Source organism: Bos grunniens, chromosome 24 (assembly GCF_055505025.1).
Source record: "Bos grunniens cultivar Pamir isolate PY7600 chromosome 24, Bosgru_T2T1.0, whole genome shotgun sequence".
NCBI classification, from domain to species: Eukaryota; Metazoa; Chordata; class Mammalia; order Artiodactyla; family Bovidae; genus Bos; species Bos grunniens.
In genome coordinates this window covers 21,565,931-21,582,280 of record NC_141188.1, presented here as the reverse complement: position 1 = coordinate 21,582,280, position 16,350 = coordinate 21,565,931, and the positions used below count along the sequence as shown (strand labels likewise).

General features: G+C 39.7%; 1 protein-coding gene across 17 annotated transcripts in view; it reads left to right on the top strand.

Annotated features, from left to right (window-relative positions):
- Positions 1-16,350, top strand: part of KIAA1328 (KIAA1328 ortholog) — a 425,847-nt gene that overhangs the window by 278,082 nt on the left and 131,415 nt on the right. For 2 of the 17 annotated variants that reach the window (XM_086372666.1, XM_086372665.1), the window contains one exon: positions 4,563-4,846. The exons of the other annotated variants lie outside the window; for them this stretch is intronic. In XM_086372666.1, coding sequence (XP_086228792.1) covers positions 4,563-4,569 — 7 coding nt within the window. In that variant the 3' untranslated portion in view covers positions 4,570-4,846. Of the gene's footprint in view, positions 1-4,562; positions 4,847-16,350 lie in introns of those variants that run through there. 17 annotated transcript variants of the gene reach the window in all.

Below are 16,350 nucleotides of genomic sequence, written 5' to 3'. Positions count from 1 at the left end.
ACATCTGTGTTCTAATCCCTGGAAGCTCTGAATATATTACCCCTACCTGGCAAAGGGACTTTGCAGGTATGATGGATGGAATAGACCTTGAAAGATGGAGATTATCCTGGGTTATCTGGATAGGCTGCTCATTCTAATCACATGAGTTCTGAAAAATAAAGAACCTCTCCTTACTGTGTCAGAGAGATAAGACGAAAGGAGGAGAGATTTGAAGCTTGAGAATGACTCAGCCTGCCCTTGTTGGCTCTGAAGATGGAGGAACGTTGTGTGACCAGCCAAGGATTGCAAGGACCAGCCAAGGAAGCTTGGAACAGTCCTCATCTGATGACCCACAAGGAAACAGGGATCTCAGTCCTCAAACTACAAAGAACAAGGTTCTGCCAGAAACCTGAGTGAACAAGCAAATAGATCCTCCCCTATAGCCTGAACAAGCAAATAGATCCTCCCCTATAGCCTGAAAAAAGGAACATAACCCTGCTGACACCTCGGTGTTAGCCCATGAGACCTGTGTCACACAGGACCATCTGTAGTCAGACCTACAGAATTATAGAATAATACATTTGTGTTGATTGAGTCAGTAAACTTTTAGTTTGTTATAGTGGTAAGAGAAAGCTAATACAAATCCTAACTTATTTCCTATAAATGGGTAATAGTTCATGACTTCTATATACACTGTAACTTATTCAGCACTTCTTTTGTTGAACATTCAGATTGTTTCAAATTCTTTACCCACTGCACAGAGTGCTATAATAAGCATGGCTGTACTAACACTGTGTTCTGGTCCTTTTATTTTATTAGGGTAAATTTCCAAAAACAAAATTGCTAGGTCAAAGTCTATTGTTACATAAGTGTATTTTATATAATGTACAATTATAAATGATAATAATCCATGCCAACTAAGATCACGGCATTCAATCTCATCACTTCATGCCAATAGATAGGGAAACAATGGAAACAGTGACAGACTTTATTTTCTTGGGCTCCAAAATCATTGCAGATGGTAACTGCAGCCATGAAATTAAAAGATACTTGCTCCTTGGAAGAAAAACTATGACAAAACTAGACAGCATATTAAAAAGCAGAGATTATTCTGCTGACAAGGTCCATATAGTCAAAGCTATAGTTTTTCCAGTAGTCATATATGGATGTGACAGTTGAACCATGAGTTCAATTCAGTCGCTCAGTCGTGTCCGACTCTTTGCGACCCCATGAATCGCAGCATACCAGGCCTCCCTGTCCATCACCAGACTCCCGGAGTTCACTCAAACTCAAGTCCATCGAGTGATGCCATCCAGCCATCTCATCCTCTGTCGTCTCCTTCTCCTCCTGCCCCCAATCCCTCCCAGCATCAGAGTCTTTTCCAATGAGTCAACTCTTTGCATGAGGTGGCCAAAGTACTGGAGTTTCAGCTTTAGCATCATTTCCTCCAAAGAAATCCCAGGGCTGATCTCCTTCAGAATGGACTGGTTGGATCTCCTTGCAGTCCAAGGGACTCTCAAGAGTCTTCTCCAACACCACAGTTCAAAAGCATCAGTTCTTCGGCGCTCAGCCTTCTTCACAGTCCAACTCTCACATCCATACATGACCACAGGAAAAACCATAGCCTTGACTAAACGGACCTTTGTTGGCAAAGTAATGTTTCTGCTTTTGAATATGCTATCTAGGTTGGTCATAACTTTCCTTCCAAGGAGTGAGCATCTTTTAATTTCATGGCTGCAGTCACCATCTGCAGTGATTTTGGAGCCCCAAAAATAAAGTCTGACACTATTTCCACTGTTTCCCCATCTATTTCCCATGAAGTGATGGGACCGGATGCCATGATCTTCGTTTTCTGAATGTTGAGCTTTAAGCCAACTTTTTCACTCTCCACTTTCACTTTCATCAAGAGGCTCTTTAGTTCCTCTTCACTTTCTGCCGTAAGGGTGGTTTCATCTGCATATCTGAGGTTATTGATATTTCTCCCGGAAATCTTGATTCCAGCTTGTGCTTCTTCCAGTCCAGTGTTTCTCATGATGTACTCTGCATAGAAGTTAAATAAGCAGGGTGACAATATACAGCCTTGATGTACTCCTTTTCCTATTTTGAACCAGTCTGTTGTTCCATGTCCAGTTCTAACTGTTGCTTCCTGACCTGCATACAGATTTCTCAAGAGGCAGATCAGGTGGTCTGGTATTCTCATCTCTTTCAGAATTTTCCACAGTTTATTGTGATCCAATAAAGTCAAAGGCTTTGGCATAGTCAATAAAGCAGAAATAGATGTTTTTCTGGAACTCTCTTGCTTTTTCCATGATCCAGCGGATGTTGGCAATTTGATCTCTGGTTTCTCTGCCTTTTCTAAAACGAGCTTGAACATCAGGAAGTTCAAGGTTCACGTATTGCTGAGGCCTGGCTTAGAGAATTTTGAGCATTCCTTTACTAGCATGTGAGATGAGTGCAATTGTGTGGTAGTTTGAGCATTCTTTGGCATTGCCTTTCTTTGGGATTGGAATGAAAACTGACTTTTTCCAGTCCTGTGGCCACTGCTGAGTTTTCCAAATTTGCTGACATATTGAGTGCAGCACTTTCATAGCATCATCTTTCAGGATTTGAAATAGCTCAACTGGAATGCCATCACCTCCACTAGCTTTGTTCGTAGTGATGCTTTCTAAGGCCCACTTGACTTCACATTCCAGGATGTCTGGCTCTAGGTCAGTGATCACACCATCGTGATTATCTGGGTTGTGAAGATCTTTTTTGTACAGTTCTTCTGTGTATTCTTGCCACCTCTTCTTAATATCTTCTGCTTCTGTTGGGTCCATACCATTTCTGTCCTTTATTGAGCCCATCTTTGCATGAAATGTTCCCTTGGTATCTCATAACGAAGGCTAAATGCCAAAGAATTGATGCTTTTGAACTGTGGTGTTGGAGAATACTCTTGAGAGTCCCTTGGGCTGAAAGGAGATCGAACCTGTCAATCCTAAAGGAAGTCAATCTTGAATATTCACTGGAAGGACTAATGCTGAAGCTGAAGCTCCAATACTTTGGCTACCTGATGTGAAGAACTGCCTCATTGAAAAAGGTCCTGATGCTGGGGAAGACAGAAGACAGGAGGAGAAGGGGTGACAGAGGATGAAATGGTTGGATGGCATCAACCAACTTGATAGACATGAATTTAAGCAAGTTCCAGGTGAAGCACAGGGAAGCCTGGCATGCTGCAGTCCATGGGATCGCAAAGATTTGGACACAACTGAGCTACTAAACAGCAAATGCCAACTTTGTTTTTCAGAAGGTGGTAGCAGTTGATACTCACACTTGCAATTTATGAAAGTTTTCATTACTGCTGTTTAGGTAGGTGTAGTGAATGCTTTGGAAACTAGTGCTTCAATCTAAGAGATTGGCATGTTTTAAAGTTTAGATGTATCTGGGCATGATGTCCTATATTCAAGTAATTATGACAAAAATAAGGTAAGACTATACACTGCTTCCAAAAAAAAATCTTTCCTAATATGCCTTTGATAAGACTCTTATCATATGTATTTTAAGATCTTAATACACTACCTAAAAATTTGAAGAAACTCTGGCAATGGTTTCAGAAGTCTGACTGTCATTGGAAAACCAAGAATTCTCACTCAACAGCCCTCAAAGTATCTAATCTAATTGAGATTAAAAGAAGTGTAGTCAATGAGTTCATTTGTCTCCTTGATTCACTTGGCTGTGGAAATGATGTTGTCTCCACTAGTCCCAGAAAGAGTTGGAGGTGAATTAAGGGAGAATAGCGTACAGCCTTAAGCCACCTTTCCATTAGGTTGGTACAAAGGTAATTGTGGTTTCAGAGCATGAATTTCAAATCATTTTAACTACGCTCAAACACATCTTTATTAATCAAAATAGGAACCATTACAAGCAATACAGTTTTGCCAACAAGAAATATGTTTGTTTATTTCTGTAGTATAAAAATTCATCTTCAGAATTCAGCAAACTCTTGGAAAGCATTTTCTGCCTCCTGCTGGTTGCAGAAGCAATTTGCCTGTGAAAAGTTGTAGAGATGCTTGGCGAAGTGGTAGTCGGTTGGCAAGAAATCAGGTGAATGGCAGATGAGGCAAAACTTTGTAGCCCAATATGTTTGACTTTAAAGCATTGGTCATGTAACATGCTGTCATGGAGAAGAATTGGGCCCATTCTGTTGACCAGTGCCAGCTATAGTCATTGCAGTTTTCAGGGCATCTCATCAATTTGCTGAGCATACTTCTTAGATGTAATGGTTTTGCCAGGATTCAAAAAAGCTGTAGTAGATCAGACAGGCAGCAAACCACCAAACAGTGACCATGACCTTTTTTTGGTGCAAATTCAACTTTGGGAAGTGCTTTGGAGCTGCTTCTGGGTCCAACCACTGAACTGGTCATTACCAGTTGTCATATAAAACACACTTAGCTTTGTACATGACAATCCAATCAAGAAATGATTCATTGTTGTTGTGTAAAATAAGAGAAGATGACACTTCCAAACAACAATTTATTTTTATTTTTAGTCAGCTCATGAAGTACCCACTTATCAAGTTTTTTCACCTTTCCAATTTGCTTCAGATGCTGAATAACCATAGAATAGTTGGCACTGACTTCTTGTCAACTTCTCGTGTATGTATAAGAGGATCAGCTTCAGTGATGACTCTCAGTTGGTCGTTGCCAACTTCCAATGGCCAGCCACTATGCTCCTCATCTTCAAGATTCTTCTCTTCTTTGCAAAACTTGAACCACCACTGCATTGTACATGTGTTAGCAGTTCCTGGGCCAAATGCATTGTTGATGTTGCAAGTTGTTTCTTGCTGCTTTACAGCCCATTTTGAACTCGAATAAAAAAGTTGCTTGAATTTGCTTTTTGCTACATCATTTCTTTAATCTAAAATAAATATAAAATAAACAACAAGTAATAAGTGATTAGCAAAAAAACATAAAGTGAGAAATGCACGTTAAAATGATGTATAACATAACCACATTTATTTAAGAATGTAGTCCATTATCAAATGGCAAAGTTCAACAGTGTAAAACTGCAATTACCTTTGCACCAACCTAATAGAATGATTTAAACAAAAATGTCTGCTGGCTTTAAAAATTTAATCAAGAAGTGTAACGGGAAATGACCTTCTTTCTACCTTGCAGGCTCTTTGATTTTGCCAGCAGAACTCCCTAGATAAAATTTAATTTTAAGCTGAATTTTCTTTATTTGGAAATTTAAATTATCTTAAGTATAAAAATATTCTGTGTATTTAAAGTATTAAACTTACTCAAGTGAGGCATTAAAAATTTGGAACTAAAATAAATGAGATAATGAGAAAGTGAAAAACATATTTTTTATAATTAACAGCTCATTTTGAGTTAATTATATACCATTACCAAAATGTAATTGCAATTTATTTTCTATTATCTGTGGAAAAAATCACAGTCAAGGGAGCTTACATTGCTGCTTTCCTGCATAAATGGTATAGAATGAGAATAAATAAATATGTGAGAACTTAATGATAAATAAGAGCAAATAGCAGAGCACAGCTGAGCTGAACCATTGGAAGATAACTATCACATGAAGGATGTTAATAACTTAAAAAGTCACAAGCAGTTCTGATTGCATATAGGTTCTCTGGTTTGGTTTTAGTTTGCTTGATGTTTTTGTTGACTATGCAAAGATGACCCTTATAAATGAACTTTTTTTTATAATTCTGCAGATTTCTAAAAATCTGACCATTTTTGTATGTTCATATAATAGTAATTCAACAAAAAAGTATTAAATATCTGCTATTTTTTTAAATCTGACTTTGCTAAATACTGTAGAAAATATCGGAGAAGGCAATTGCACCCCACTCCAGTACTCTTGCCTGGAAAATCCCATGGATGGAGAAGCCTGGTAGGCTGCAGTCCATGGGGTCGCTAAGAGTCAGGCACGACTGAGTGACTTCTTTCACTTTTCACTTTCATGCATTGGAGAAGGAAATGGCAACCCACTCCAGTATTCTTGCCTGGAGAATCCCAGGGATGGGGGAGCCTGGTGGGCTGCCGTCTGTGGGGTCGCACAGAGTTGGACACGACTGAAGCGACTTAGCAGCAGCAGCAGCAGCAGCAGTAGGAAATATAAGAAGCCCCTAGTAGTAAAGTAAGGCAAATATATAAATATTTATCATCTATAAAGAATCTCTGCTCAATCACTCAGTCATGTCTGACTCTTCAAGGCCCCATGGACTATAGCCTGCCAGGCTCCTCTGTCCATGGAATTTTCCAGGCAAGAATACTGGACCAGGTTGCCATTTCCTACTAGAAGAGCTTTATAAAAGAAATACAAAGAAGTTAAGAAAAAGGTTTTTGGAAGTGGTAATATTTAAGATAAGTCTTAAAATATAGGATAGAATTTTGGTAGGCTGTGTAATATCTATAGGTGTGTGTGTGTGTGTGTGCACATGCATGCACGTGTTGTTTCTGGGGGGAGAAGACAGGGAAAGTCTCAGTAAATGAAGGAAGTCACAAGTCGGGCACAGCATCAAATATGCTTCAGTGTGACCTCAATATGCTTTAGGAGTTAGGGAAACTGAAACAAATGTTTACATTAGTAAATTAGATGAAAGGGTTTAAATATCAACCTGAAGAATTTGGACCTGTATGATTGGAATAATTTTAAAAAGTAATGAAAAAGAACTGATTTTTTGACAAAAACGATAAAGCTGATTTTGAAGACCAGTGGAATAAGAATGAACAATTCCAAGTTTTGTCTTTCCAGTAATTATCCATGTGATTTTAAAGATATTGCTGTGTGCCTCAACCTCCTTGCTTATGAATGAGAGTTAAACTTGGTTTTTATTAAGAGTTTTTTCCATTTCTAACACTGCTGGGAAGAATGCAAATTGCTGGAGCCACTTTGGTGGTCAGTTTGGCAATGCCAGTTTACAGTTATTTTTTACTATGAATGCTGATTGGCATAACAACTCCCCTTCTAAATATCTTCCCCTACCTTCTAACTTTTCTTCATTTCTTTGCTCTTTGTAACTCATAGATAACCTTTTGGCCTAAAGAATTGCTTGTGCAAAAAGAGAGCGTTTCTCTGATTTCTCTTTCAAAACCCTTCAACAACATTACTAACGTGGGTGGGAATCACTGTCGTCTTCCTTAGGCACATTAGAGAACATCAGTAAAACTGTAAAATAGGGCTCAGAGGTACCGCAGTATAAAGCAAAACTAAAGTAAAATGAGAAAAATTTCCTATTAGTTGAATGTTCCAAAGCTTCAAAAATAGAGAAATTTTCAGGGATTAGTGATCTTCCTATCCTCTTTCAATTTTTTTTTTTTTTTGAGCTGTAAAAGGAAAATCTGTTTCCTCTTCAGTACTATCCTCTAGACCCACATTTTAATCTTTTAAGATCCTTTGCCTTTTTGATAAATGTAAAAATCATCACTTAAAATTACCATATGACCCAGCAGTTCCACTCCTGTGTAATATACATTCACACACAGACTTCTGTGTGACTGCTCAGGACAACATTGTTCAGAACAGCCAAAAAGTAAAAACAAGCTGAATGTCCAGCAGCTGGTGAACAGGCCAATAAATGTCATGGGTCCATTCAATGTAATATTTGGCAGTAAAAAAGGGACAAAGTACTGTTACACTCTACAGCAAGGATGAGCCTTCCAAACGTTAACTGAAAGAAGGCCACAGATTGTGTCTTTCCTTTTATACGAAATGTCCAGAAAAGGCAAATCTATAAATAAAGAATATGAATTAATGATTACCTAGTATGGGTGGTGGGAATGGGGATGAACAGCAAAAACCATGAGGTTTCTTTTGGGGGGTTGGCGCTATTATAAAAGTAGATTGTAGGGATGGTAGCACTTACTAAGTGCACCTGCTAAACTTACTAAGAAGAACTTTAAATGGGTGAAAGTTTATCATTTGTTTATCTCACTAGAACTTCAAAAAAGTGTCTTCTTTTTTTAGTATTTATGCAATACTCAAAGATAACTAAGAACAAAAGAAATTGTACAAAGCTTTGCTTGCTTTCAAACTGCATCAGCCTTCCTCTCTTGTTCCTCAAGACTTTTCTTTCCATTTACCCCTTCCTACAGTTGGGTATTGTTTTTAAAACTTAATTCTCTAAGATGACATCCCGTTCTGTATTTATAACAGATAAAATGATATGACAAGCAGGAGCAAATACTATTCAGATCCTACTTATGAGATGTATTCCTTGGTGAATGACAATTTTATTTTTAAAAACTGTATATAGCCAACAATTTTAGGAGATAAATTTGATCAATGTATAACTTATTAAGTCAAGTTTTCCTTTTCCTTAATTTTAAGCATTATGGGGTGGAAGCGTGTCTTCAGTCTGCGGCCTGTTCCGCCTGTGCCTTACCATGTGTCTGTGCCTTGCCATGACCTCACGTAACCTTCAAAAGCTAACCTCTCACATTCCATACTAGGGCACCTCCCTTCTCTTCCCTTGGTACAAACACAGGTTTTCAAAAGATAGCTAATAGATGGAACCATAAGGCTGCTTAGATTTCTCCCAAGCTATTGTCTACATATGCTTTTTTACTTTGCAGATTAATGGCACTCAAATATGCACAGACAAACCTTTGCCCCCTGTATATGGTATAACATAACAGTATTTGTTTCTTCATGTGTGGTATATACATGTTCTTGGCTCTGGATTATTTTTAAATCACATTTGTCATCTTTGTACATTTGTGGTATAAATATATTCTGAACTGGAAAGGCATACATTTTTCAGTGTTAGATTATGGGGCTTCATAGCATTTTCCCAAGGTCTGGTTTACATGTACATGGGTAGAGGATAGAGAGCAACATCTATAGAAATCAGAAGAATCTCCTAAAGAATATTGCCTATACCACTGGTTACATACAGGGAGCTGAATAATAAATCGCACAAATATATATACTTCATCAGCTGCACAGAAATGAATAAAATGGTGATTTTTCATCTTTCACTCTAAGGTACTTACAGAATGCTCTGTGAAAGTAATTTTCTCCCAGTCAACAATATTAGCAGGATTGGGAAGTTAGAAGTTTCAATGCAGTTTGCTTTGACAACCTCATTCCCAGATTTGTTTGGAATAAGAGCTGTTTGATTTCTTTTTAGACAGTAACTGCCTATCCTGTTCCAATCTGAAACATATGGGTGCTTGTCACAATATGGAACAGAGGTGACATCTTGGAGAGTGAACATTGTTTCCCAGAAAAGAGAAAAGCAGTAGTCTTAGAGGTGCCAGTTGGTTATAAAAAATCATTTATTTTTTAGCATTTTTTACAAACCCCATTAAATAGAGATTAGTATGAGGCCTACAACTGCAGATTTAATTATCATGTCAAATCTTTTATAGAATACAAATGACTGTTTCTGGATCAGTCAGTTCAGTTGCTCAGTCATGTCCGACTTTTTGTGACCCCATGGACTGCAGCGTGCCAGGTGTCCTGTCCATCACCAACTCCTGGAGCTTACTCAAACTCATGTCCATCAAGTCAGTGATGCCATACAACCATCTCTTCCTCTGTCTTCCCCTTCTCCTGCCCTCAGTATTACGCAGCATCAGGGTCTTTTCCAAGGAGTCAGTTCTTTGCATCAAGTGGCCAAAGTACTGGAGTTTCAGCTTCAGCATCAGTCCTTCCAATGGATATTCTGGACTGATTTCCTTTAGGATGGACTGGTTCGATCTCCTTGAAGTCCAAGGGACTCTCAAGAGTCTTCTCCAACACCACAGTTCAAAAGAATCAATTCTTTGGCTCTCTGCTTTCTTTTTGGTCCAGCTCCCACATCCATACATGACTATGGGAAGAACCATAGCTTCGACTATATGGACTGTTGTTCGCAAAGTAATGTCTTTGCTTTTTAATATGCTATCTAAGTTGGTCATAGCTTTTCTGCCAAGGAACAAGCATCTTTTAATTTCATGGCTGCAGTCACTATCTGCAGTGATTTTGGAGCCCAAGAAAAGTCTGTCACTGTTTCCATTGTTTCCCCATCTATTTGCCATGAAGTGATGGGACTGAATGCCATGATCTTAGTTTTTTGAATGTTGAGTTTTAAGCCAGCTTTTTCAGTCTCCTCTTTCATTTTCATCAAGAAACTCCTTCACTTTCTGCCATAAGGGCGGTGCCATCTGTGTATCTGAGGTTATTGATATTTCCCCGATCAATCTTGATTCCAGCTTGTGCTTCATCCAGCACAGCATTTCGCATGATGTACTCTGCATATAAGTTAAATAAACAAAGTGACATTATACAGCTTGACACACTCCTTTCCCAATTTGGAACCAGTCTGTTGTTCCATGTCCAGTTCTAACTGTTGCTTCTTGACCTGCATACAGATTTCTCAGAAGGCATGTCAGGTGTTCTGGTATTCCCATCTCTTTAAGAATTTCCAGTTTGTTGTGACCCACACCTTAAAAGCTTTAGTGTAGTCGATAAAGCAGGAGTAGATGTTTTTCTGGAATTCTGTTGCATTTTCGATGATCCAGCAGATGTTGGCAATTTGATCTCTGGTTCCTCTGCCTTTTCTAAAACCAGCTTGAACATCTGGGAGTTCTCAGTTCACGTACTGTCAAAGCCTAGCTTGGAGAATTTTGAGCATTACTTTGGTAGCGTGTGAGATGAGTGCAATTGTGTGGTAGTTTGAATATTCTTTGGCATTGCCTTTCTTTGGGATTGGAATGAAAATGACCTTTTCCTGTCCTTTGACCACTGCTGACTTTTCCAAATTTGCTGGCATATTGAGCGCAGCACTTTCACAGCATCTTTTAGGATTTGAAATAGCTCAACCGGAACTCCATCACGTCCTCTAGCTTTGTTCATAGTGATTCTTCTTAAGGCCCACTTGTCTTTGCACTCCAGAATGTCTGGCTGTAGGTGAGTGATCACACCATCATGGTTATCTGGGTCGTGAAGATCTTTTTTGTATAGTTCTGTGTATTCTTGCCACCTCTTCTTAGTATCTTCTGCTTCTGTTAGGTCCATACCATTTCTGTCCTTTATTGTGCCCATCTTTGCATGAAATGTTCCCTTGGTATCTCTAATTTTCTTGAGGAAATCTCTAGTCTTTCCCATTCTGTTGTTTTCCTCTATTTCTTTGCATTGATCACTGAGGGAGGCTTTCTTATCTCTCCTTGCTATGCTTTGAGCTCTGCATTCAGAAGAATATATCTTTCCTTTTCTCCTCTGCCTTTTGCTTCTCTTCTTTTCTCAGCTATTTGTAAGGCCTTCTCAGACAACCATTTTGCTTTTTTGTATTCCTTTTTCTTGGGGATGGTTTTGATCACTGCCTCCTGTACAGTGTCACAAACCTCCATCCATAGTTCTTCAGGCACTCTGTCTATCAGATCTAATCCCTTGCATCTATTTGTCACTGCCACTGTATAATCATAAGGGATTTGATTTAGGTCATACCTGAATGATGTGGTGGTTCTCCATACTTTCTTCAATCTAACTCTGAATTTGGCAAAAAGGAGTTCATGATCTAAGCCATAGTCAGCTCCCAGTCTTGTTGTTGCTGACTGTTTAGAGCTTCTCCATCTTCGGCTGCAAAGAATATAATCAATCTAATTTTGGTATTGACCATCTGGTGATTTTCATGTGTAAAGTCTCTTTGTGTTGTTGGAAGATTGTGCTTACTATGACTAGTGCATTTTCTTGGCAAAACTGTTAGCCTTATGACCCAATTGATAAAATGTATCCAGGCCTTGATTCCATGTTTCTTTCTACAATTATTAAATATATAAGCCCTTTTTATGAAAAGAATCTGTAAACATATTGTCATGTTTCATTTGTACAACTGAAGTATTTGCATTCAAGTTATTTCACAGTGGGAACAGGGAGTAAGAACTGAGACAAAAATGGATAGAAACCAAAAGCATTTCCCAAAAACATCACATTGACATATAATACTTTTATATGTCTGTAAAAGAGAGGAAGCAGCAAGATTAAGACGAGTGATTGCTGCTGCTGCTGCCAAGTCGCTTCAGTCGTGTCCGACTCTGTGCGACCCCATAGACGGCAGCCCACCAGGCTCCCCCGTCCCTGGGATTCTCCAGGCAAGAACACTGGAGTGGGTTGCCATTTCCTTCTCTAATGCATGAAAGTGAAAAGTGAAAATGAAGTCGCTCAGTCATGTCCGACTCCCAGCGACCCCATGGACTGCAGCCTACCAGGCTCGTCTGTCTGTGGGATTTTCCAGGCAAGAGTACTAGAGTGGGGTGCCTTGCCTTCTCCAGAGTAGGTCAACTTATTTATTCTTGTTTTCAGAAGTCCCAAGAGTTCTCTCTGAAAGGATATAAAGTTTTTAGGTGCCATAAAACTTTTTAATTTTTAATTAACAGTTTCAGTTGCCTTTTCTAAGTGCCTGGATATAGTTATAAAGTGATTTTTGGATTCAGAACAATTGAATATGCACAGGACAAATACAGATAAATGCAGAAGTGTGAAAATCAGAACGTTCTTTCATTTGTGCAGGTGTGTACATAGGAAGTCCTGGATAGGTATGGTGACGGGTGGGGGCGAGGCCGGGGGAGGCATCTGAAGGGAAGGTGAAAAGAAATAAAGACTGTATCTCTGAGCATATGTTTTGATCATAAAGTGTCTGAGGATATGGTTGTGATCTTAATTATCCTGGGGTGGTTTGCAGTAGGTGGATGCCTTTCTCAGAAGAACAGGCTATTTCATATGAAATGGTGCTAATTGATAAACCTAAAGTGAAAATTTTTATGTTGAACTCATTTGTTTTTCTCATTGCCCCTGTGGTAAAGAGGATTGATTTCTGTGTTGCTTTTGCTATTTGGCATGTTCTCCTTTGGTAAATAGTGTACACAAGCCTTAACCCTATAACCTTGAATCTGAACCCTTGGCTACTTGGTAGAAAGAGAGTCTTTCTTTGTTGTATCATGTGGCATGGTAAAGGATCGTATAGGTCAGGGTCAACCAGAGAAGCAGAACCAGTATGAGATGAATTGCACGGGTTGGCTAAGGCAAGTCTGAAGTCAAGAAGGCAGGCTGTCAGGAAGGGCAAACTGGAAATCTTAGGTATGGGCTGAACCTTCTCTGGGGACGTTTTTCTTTTTCAGGGAAACTTTGGCTCTACTTGGAAGACTTCTCAAGAAACTGAATCAGGGCCATCTAGATTACCTAAGATTTAATGGATTTTAATCACATCAGTAAAATACCTTAGTTTAGTGATTAATGACCTGGAAACTGTAGCCTAGCCAAGTTGACATATTAAAAAAGACCGTCATAGACCACCCGTTGTCAACTTGGCACCCATACTCATTTTAAATTGTACTTACTGTCTAAACAGAGAAAATGAAAGAGGCATACTCCCACCTAACATGATAAAACCATCCCAAATAGCTGAAAATATCCTTTCCCGAGAAGCAGAGTAAAGTCCTTAGGTCATGGTCACTCTTCTCCATGATATCCTTTCATTTCAATGCTGTGATGAGTACGTCACGGCTGTATATTGTCACCCTGCTTGTTTAACTTATATGCAGCGTACATCATGAGAAACGCTGGGCTGGAAGAAGCACAAGCTGGAATCAAGATTGCTGGGAGAAATATTAATAACCTCAGATATGCAGATGACACCACCCTTATGGCAGAAAGTGAAGAGGAACTAAAAAGCCTCTTGATGAAAGTGAAAGAGGAGCGTGAAAAAGTTGGCTTAAAGCTCAACATTCAGAAAACGAAGATCATGGCATCCGGTCCCATCACTTCATGGGAAATAGATGGGAAAACAGTGGAAACAGTGTCAGACTTTATTTTTTTGGGCTCCAGAATCACTGCAGATGGTGACTGCAGGCATGAAATTAAAAAACGCTTACTCCTTGGAAGAAAAGTTATGACCAACCTAGATAGCATATTGAAAAGCAGAAATATTACTTTGCCAACAAAGGTCCGTTTAGTCAAGGCTATGGTTTTTCCAGTGGTCATGTATGGATGTGAGAGTAGGACTGTGAAGAAAACTGAGCGCTGAAGAATTGATGCTTTTGAACTGTGGTGTTGGAGAAGACTCTTGAGAGTCCCTTGGACTGCAGGGAGATCCAACCAGTCCATTCTGAAGGAGATCAGCCCTGGGTGTTCTTTGGAGGGAATGATGCTAAAGCTGAAGCTCCAGTACTTTGGCCACCTCATGCGAAGAGTTGACTCATTGGAAAAGACTCTGATGCTGGGAGGGATTGGGGGCAGGAGGAGAAGGGGACGACAGAGGATGAGGTGGCTGGATGGCATCACCGACTCGACGGTCGTGGGTTTGAGTGAACTCCAGGAGTTGGTGATGGACAGGGAGGCCTGGCATGCTGCGATTCATGGGGTCGCAAAGAGTCGGACATGGCTGAGAGACTGAACTGAACTGAAGGTTAATTATTATTAATGCATCTTATGTTAGATGATAAAGAGATAAAATAGAAAGAAAAAAAAATTAGGTTAATATACGTACAAAAACATACTTACAATAAAGGAAGAAATACTCTTAACTATTACAGTCCTCATATCTTTAGCTGACCACATGGATAAGGCTGACATTTATAACTACTTTCCTCCACTATCCATTCCATAATTCCCTTTGCTGTCAGCAAACACTTCAGCTAGTCATGGCTCTTTGTCTGATGAGGTGACCCAAACTTTCACTCCTGAAGAGGTAGGCCATTAACAGTCATGCCTGAACTGGATTTCTGTCGCCTGTCATTGACTTTCTCATCATAGGATACTCTAAGGGACTTCCTGCGTTCCAAACAGATTCCTCTTCTTCGCTGTGTAATAGCAACTCATTTCTCTCTCAGTTGTTCAGTCCCTAAGTCGTGTCTGATTCTTTGTACCCTATGGGCTGCAGCACACCAGGTTTCTCTGTCCTTCACCATCTCCTACAGTTTTCACAAACTCATGTCCATTGAGTCGATGATGCCATCCAACCATTTCATCCTGAGTCACCCTCTTCTCCTCATATACTCAGTCTTTCCCAGCATCAGTTTTTTTTCGATCTTTCCCAGCATCAGTCTTTTCCAGTGAGTCAGTTCTCCACATCAGGTTGCCAAAGTATTGAAGCTTTAGCTTCAGCATCATTGCTTCCAATGAATATTCAGGGTTGATTTCATTTAGGATGGACTGGTTTGATCTTTTTGCTGTCCAAAGGACTCTCAAGAGTTTTCTCTAGTATCACAATTGAAAAGCATTAGTTCTTCAGCACTTAGTCTTTAAGACATGAGAATGCCAGATCACCTTACCTGCCTCCTGAGAAACCTGTATGCAGGTCAAGAAGCAACAGTTAGAACCAGATATGGAACAATGGACTAGTTCCAAATTGGGAAAGGAGTACATCAAGGCTGTATATTGTCACCCTGCAGAGTATATCATAGGAAATGCAGGGCTGGATGAATCACAAACTGGAATCAAGATTGCCAGGAGAAATATCAACGACCTCAGATATGCAGATGATACCACTCTAATAGCAGAAAGTGAAGAGGAACTAAAGAGCCTCTTGATGAAGGTGAAAGAGGAGAGTGGAAAAGCTAGCTTAAAACTCAGCTTTCAAAAAGCTAAAATTATGGAATTCAGCCCATCACTTCATGGAAAATAGGTGGGGAAAAGTGGAAACAGTGGCAGATTTTATTTTCTTCTGCTCCAGAATCACTGCAGCTAGTGACTGCAGCCACGAAACCAAAAGTGCTTCCTCCTTGGAGAGAAGGAGCAAGAAACCTAAGCAGCGTATTAAAAAGTAGAGATACCATTTTGTGGCCAAAGGTCAGTCTAGTCAAAGCTATGGTTTTTCCAGTGGTACATTATGATCAATTCCCCTAGCCTATACAGTAATCCTATAACTCACAGGCATGAGGAGCCCAGAGTGGTGGGGTGGCAGTGTCATCCTCCAGGTCAGTGGAATCACAGCTGTGTCACCTGGTGGAAACACTCCTGCCTTTGGAACTAAGACCCCTAGACCAGTACACCCTAAAGTCACGGGGAAAGAAAGCAGAAAAATCACTGATGGATCACTTGGGGCAGTAGTGAGTGTAACTACTTCCAGTCTGTCCTTTCCTGGACCTGTGAATCATGGCTGCAGGAGAAATAGCACCACATATCGGATACTGATTTAAAGCATATTTAGAGCATTCTAGAGGACCTTTCTCCATCCTGACAAGGTATTGCCTTCTAGCCAGTGCTGTTGCTGAGTCATTAAAGGCCATTTCATTTTCTTCAGGATAGTGGGGGATGTGCTAAGACAAGTGAGTTCCATAGGCATGAGCATATTGAAGCACTTAATTTTCTGTGAAGTAAGTCCCTTTATCAGAGGCAATGCTGTGTAAAATATCGTGATGCTGGATAAGACATTCTGTAAATCCA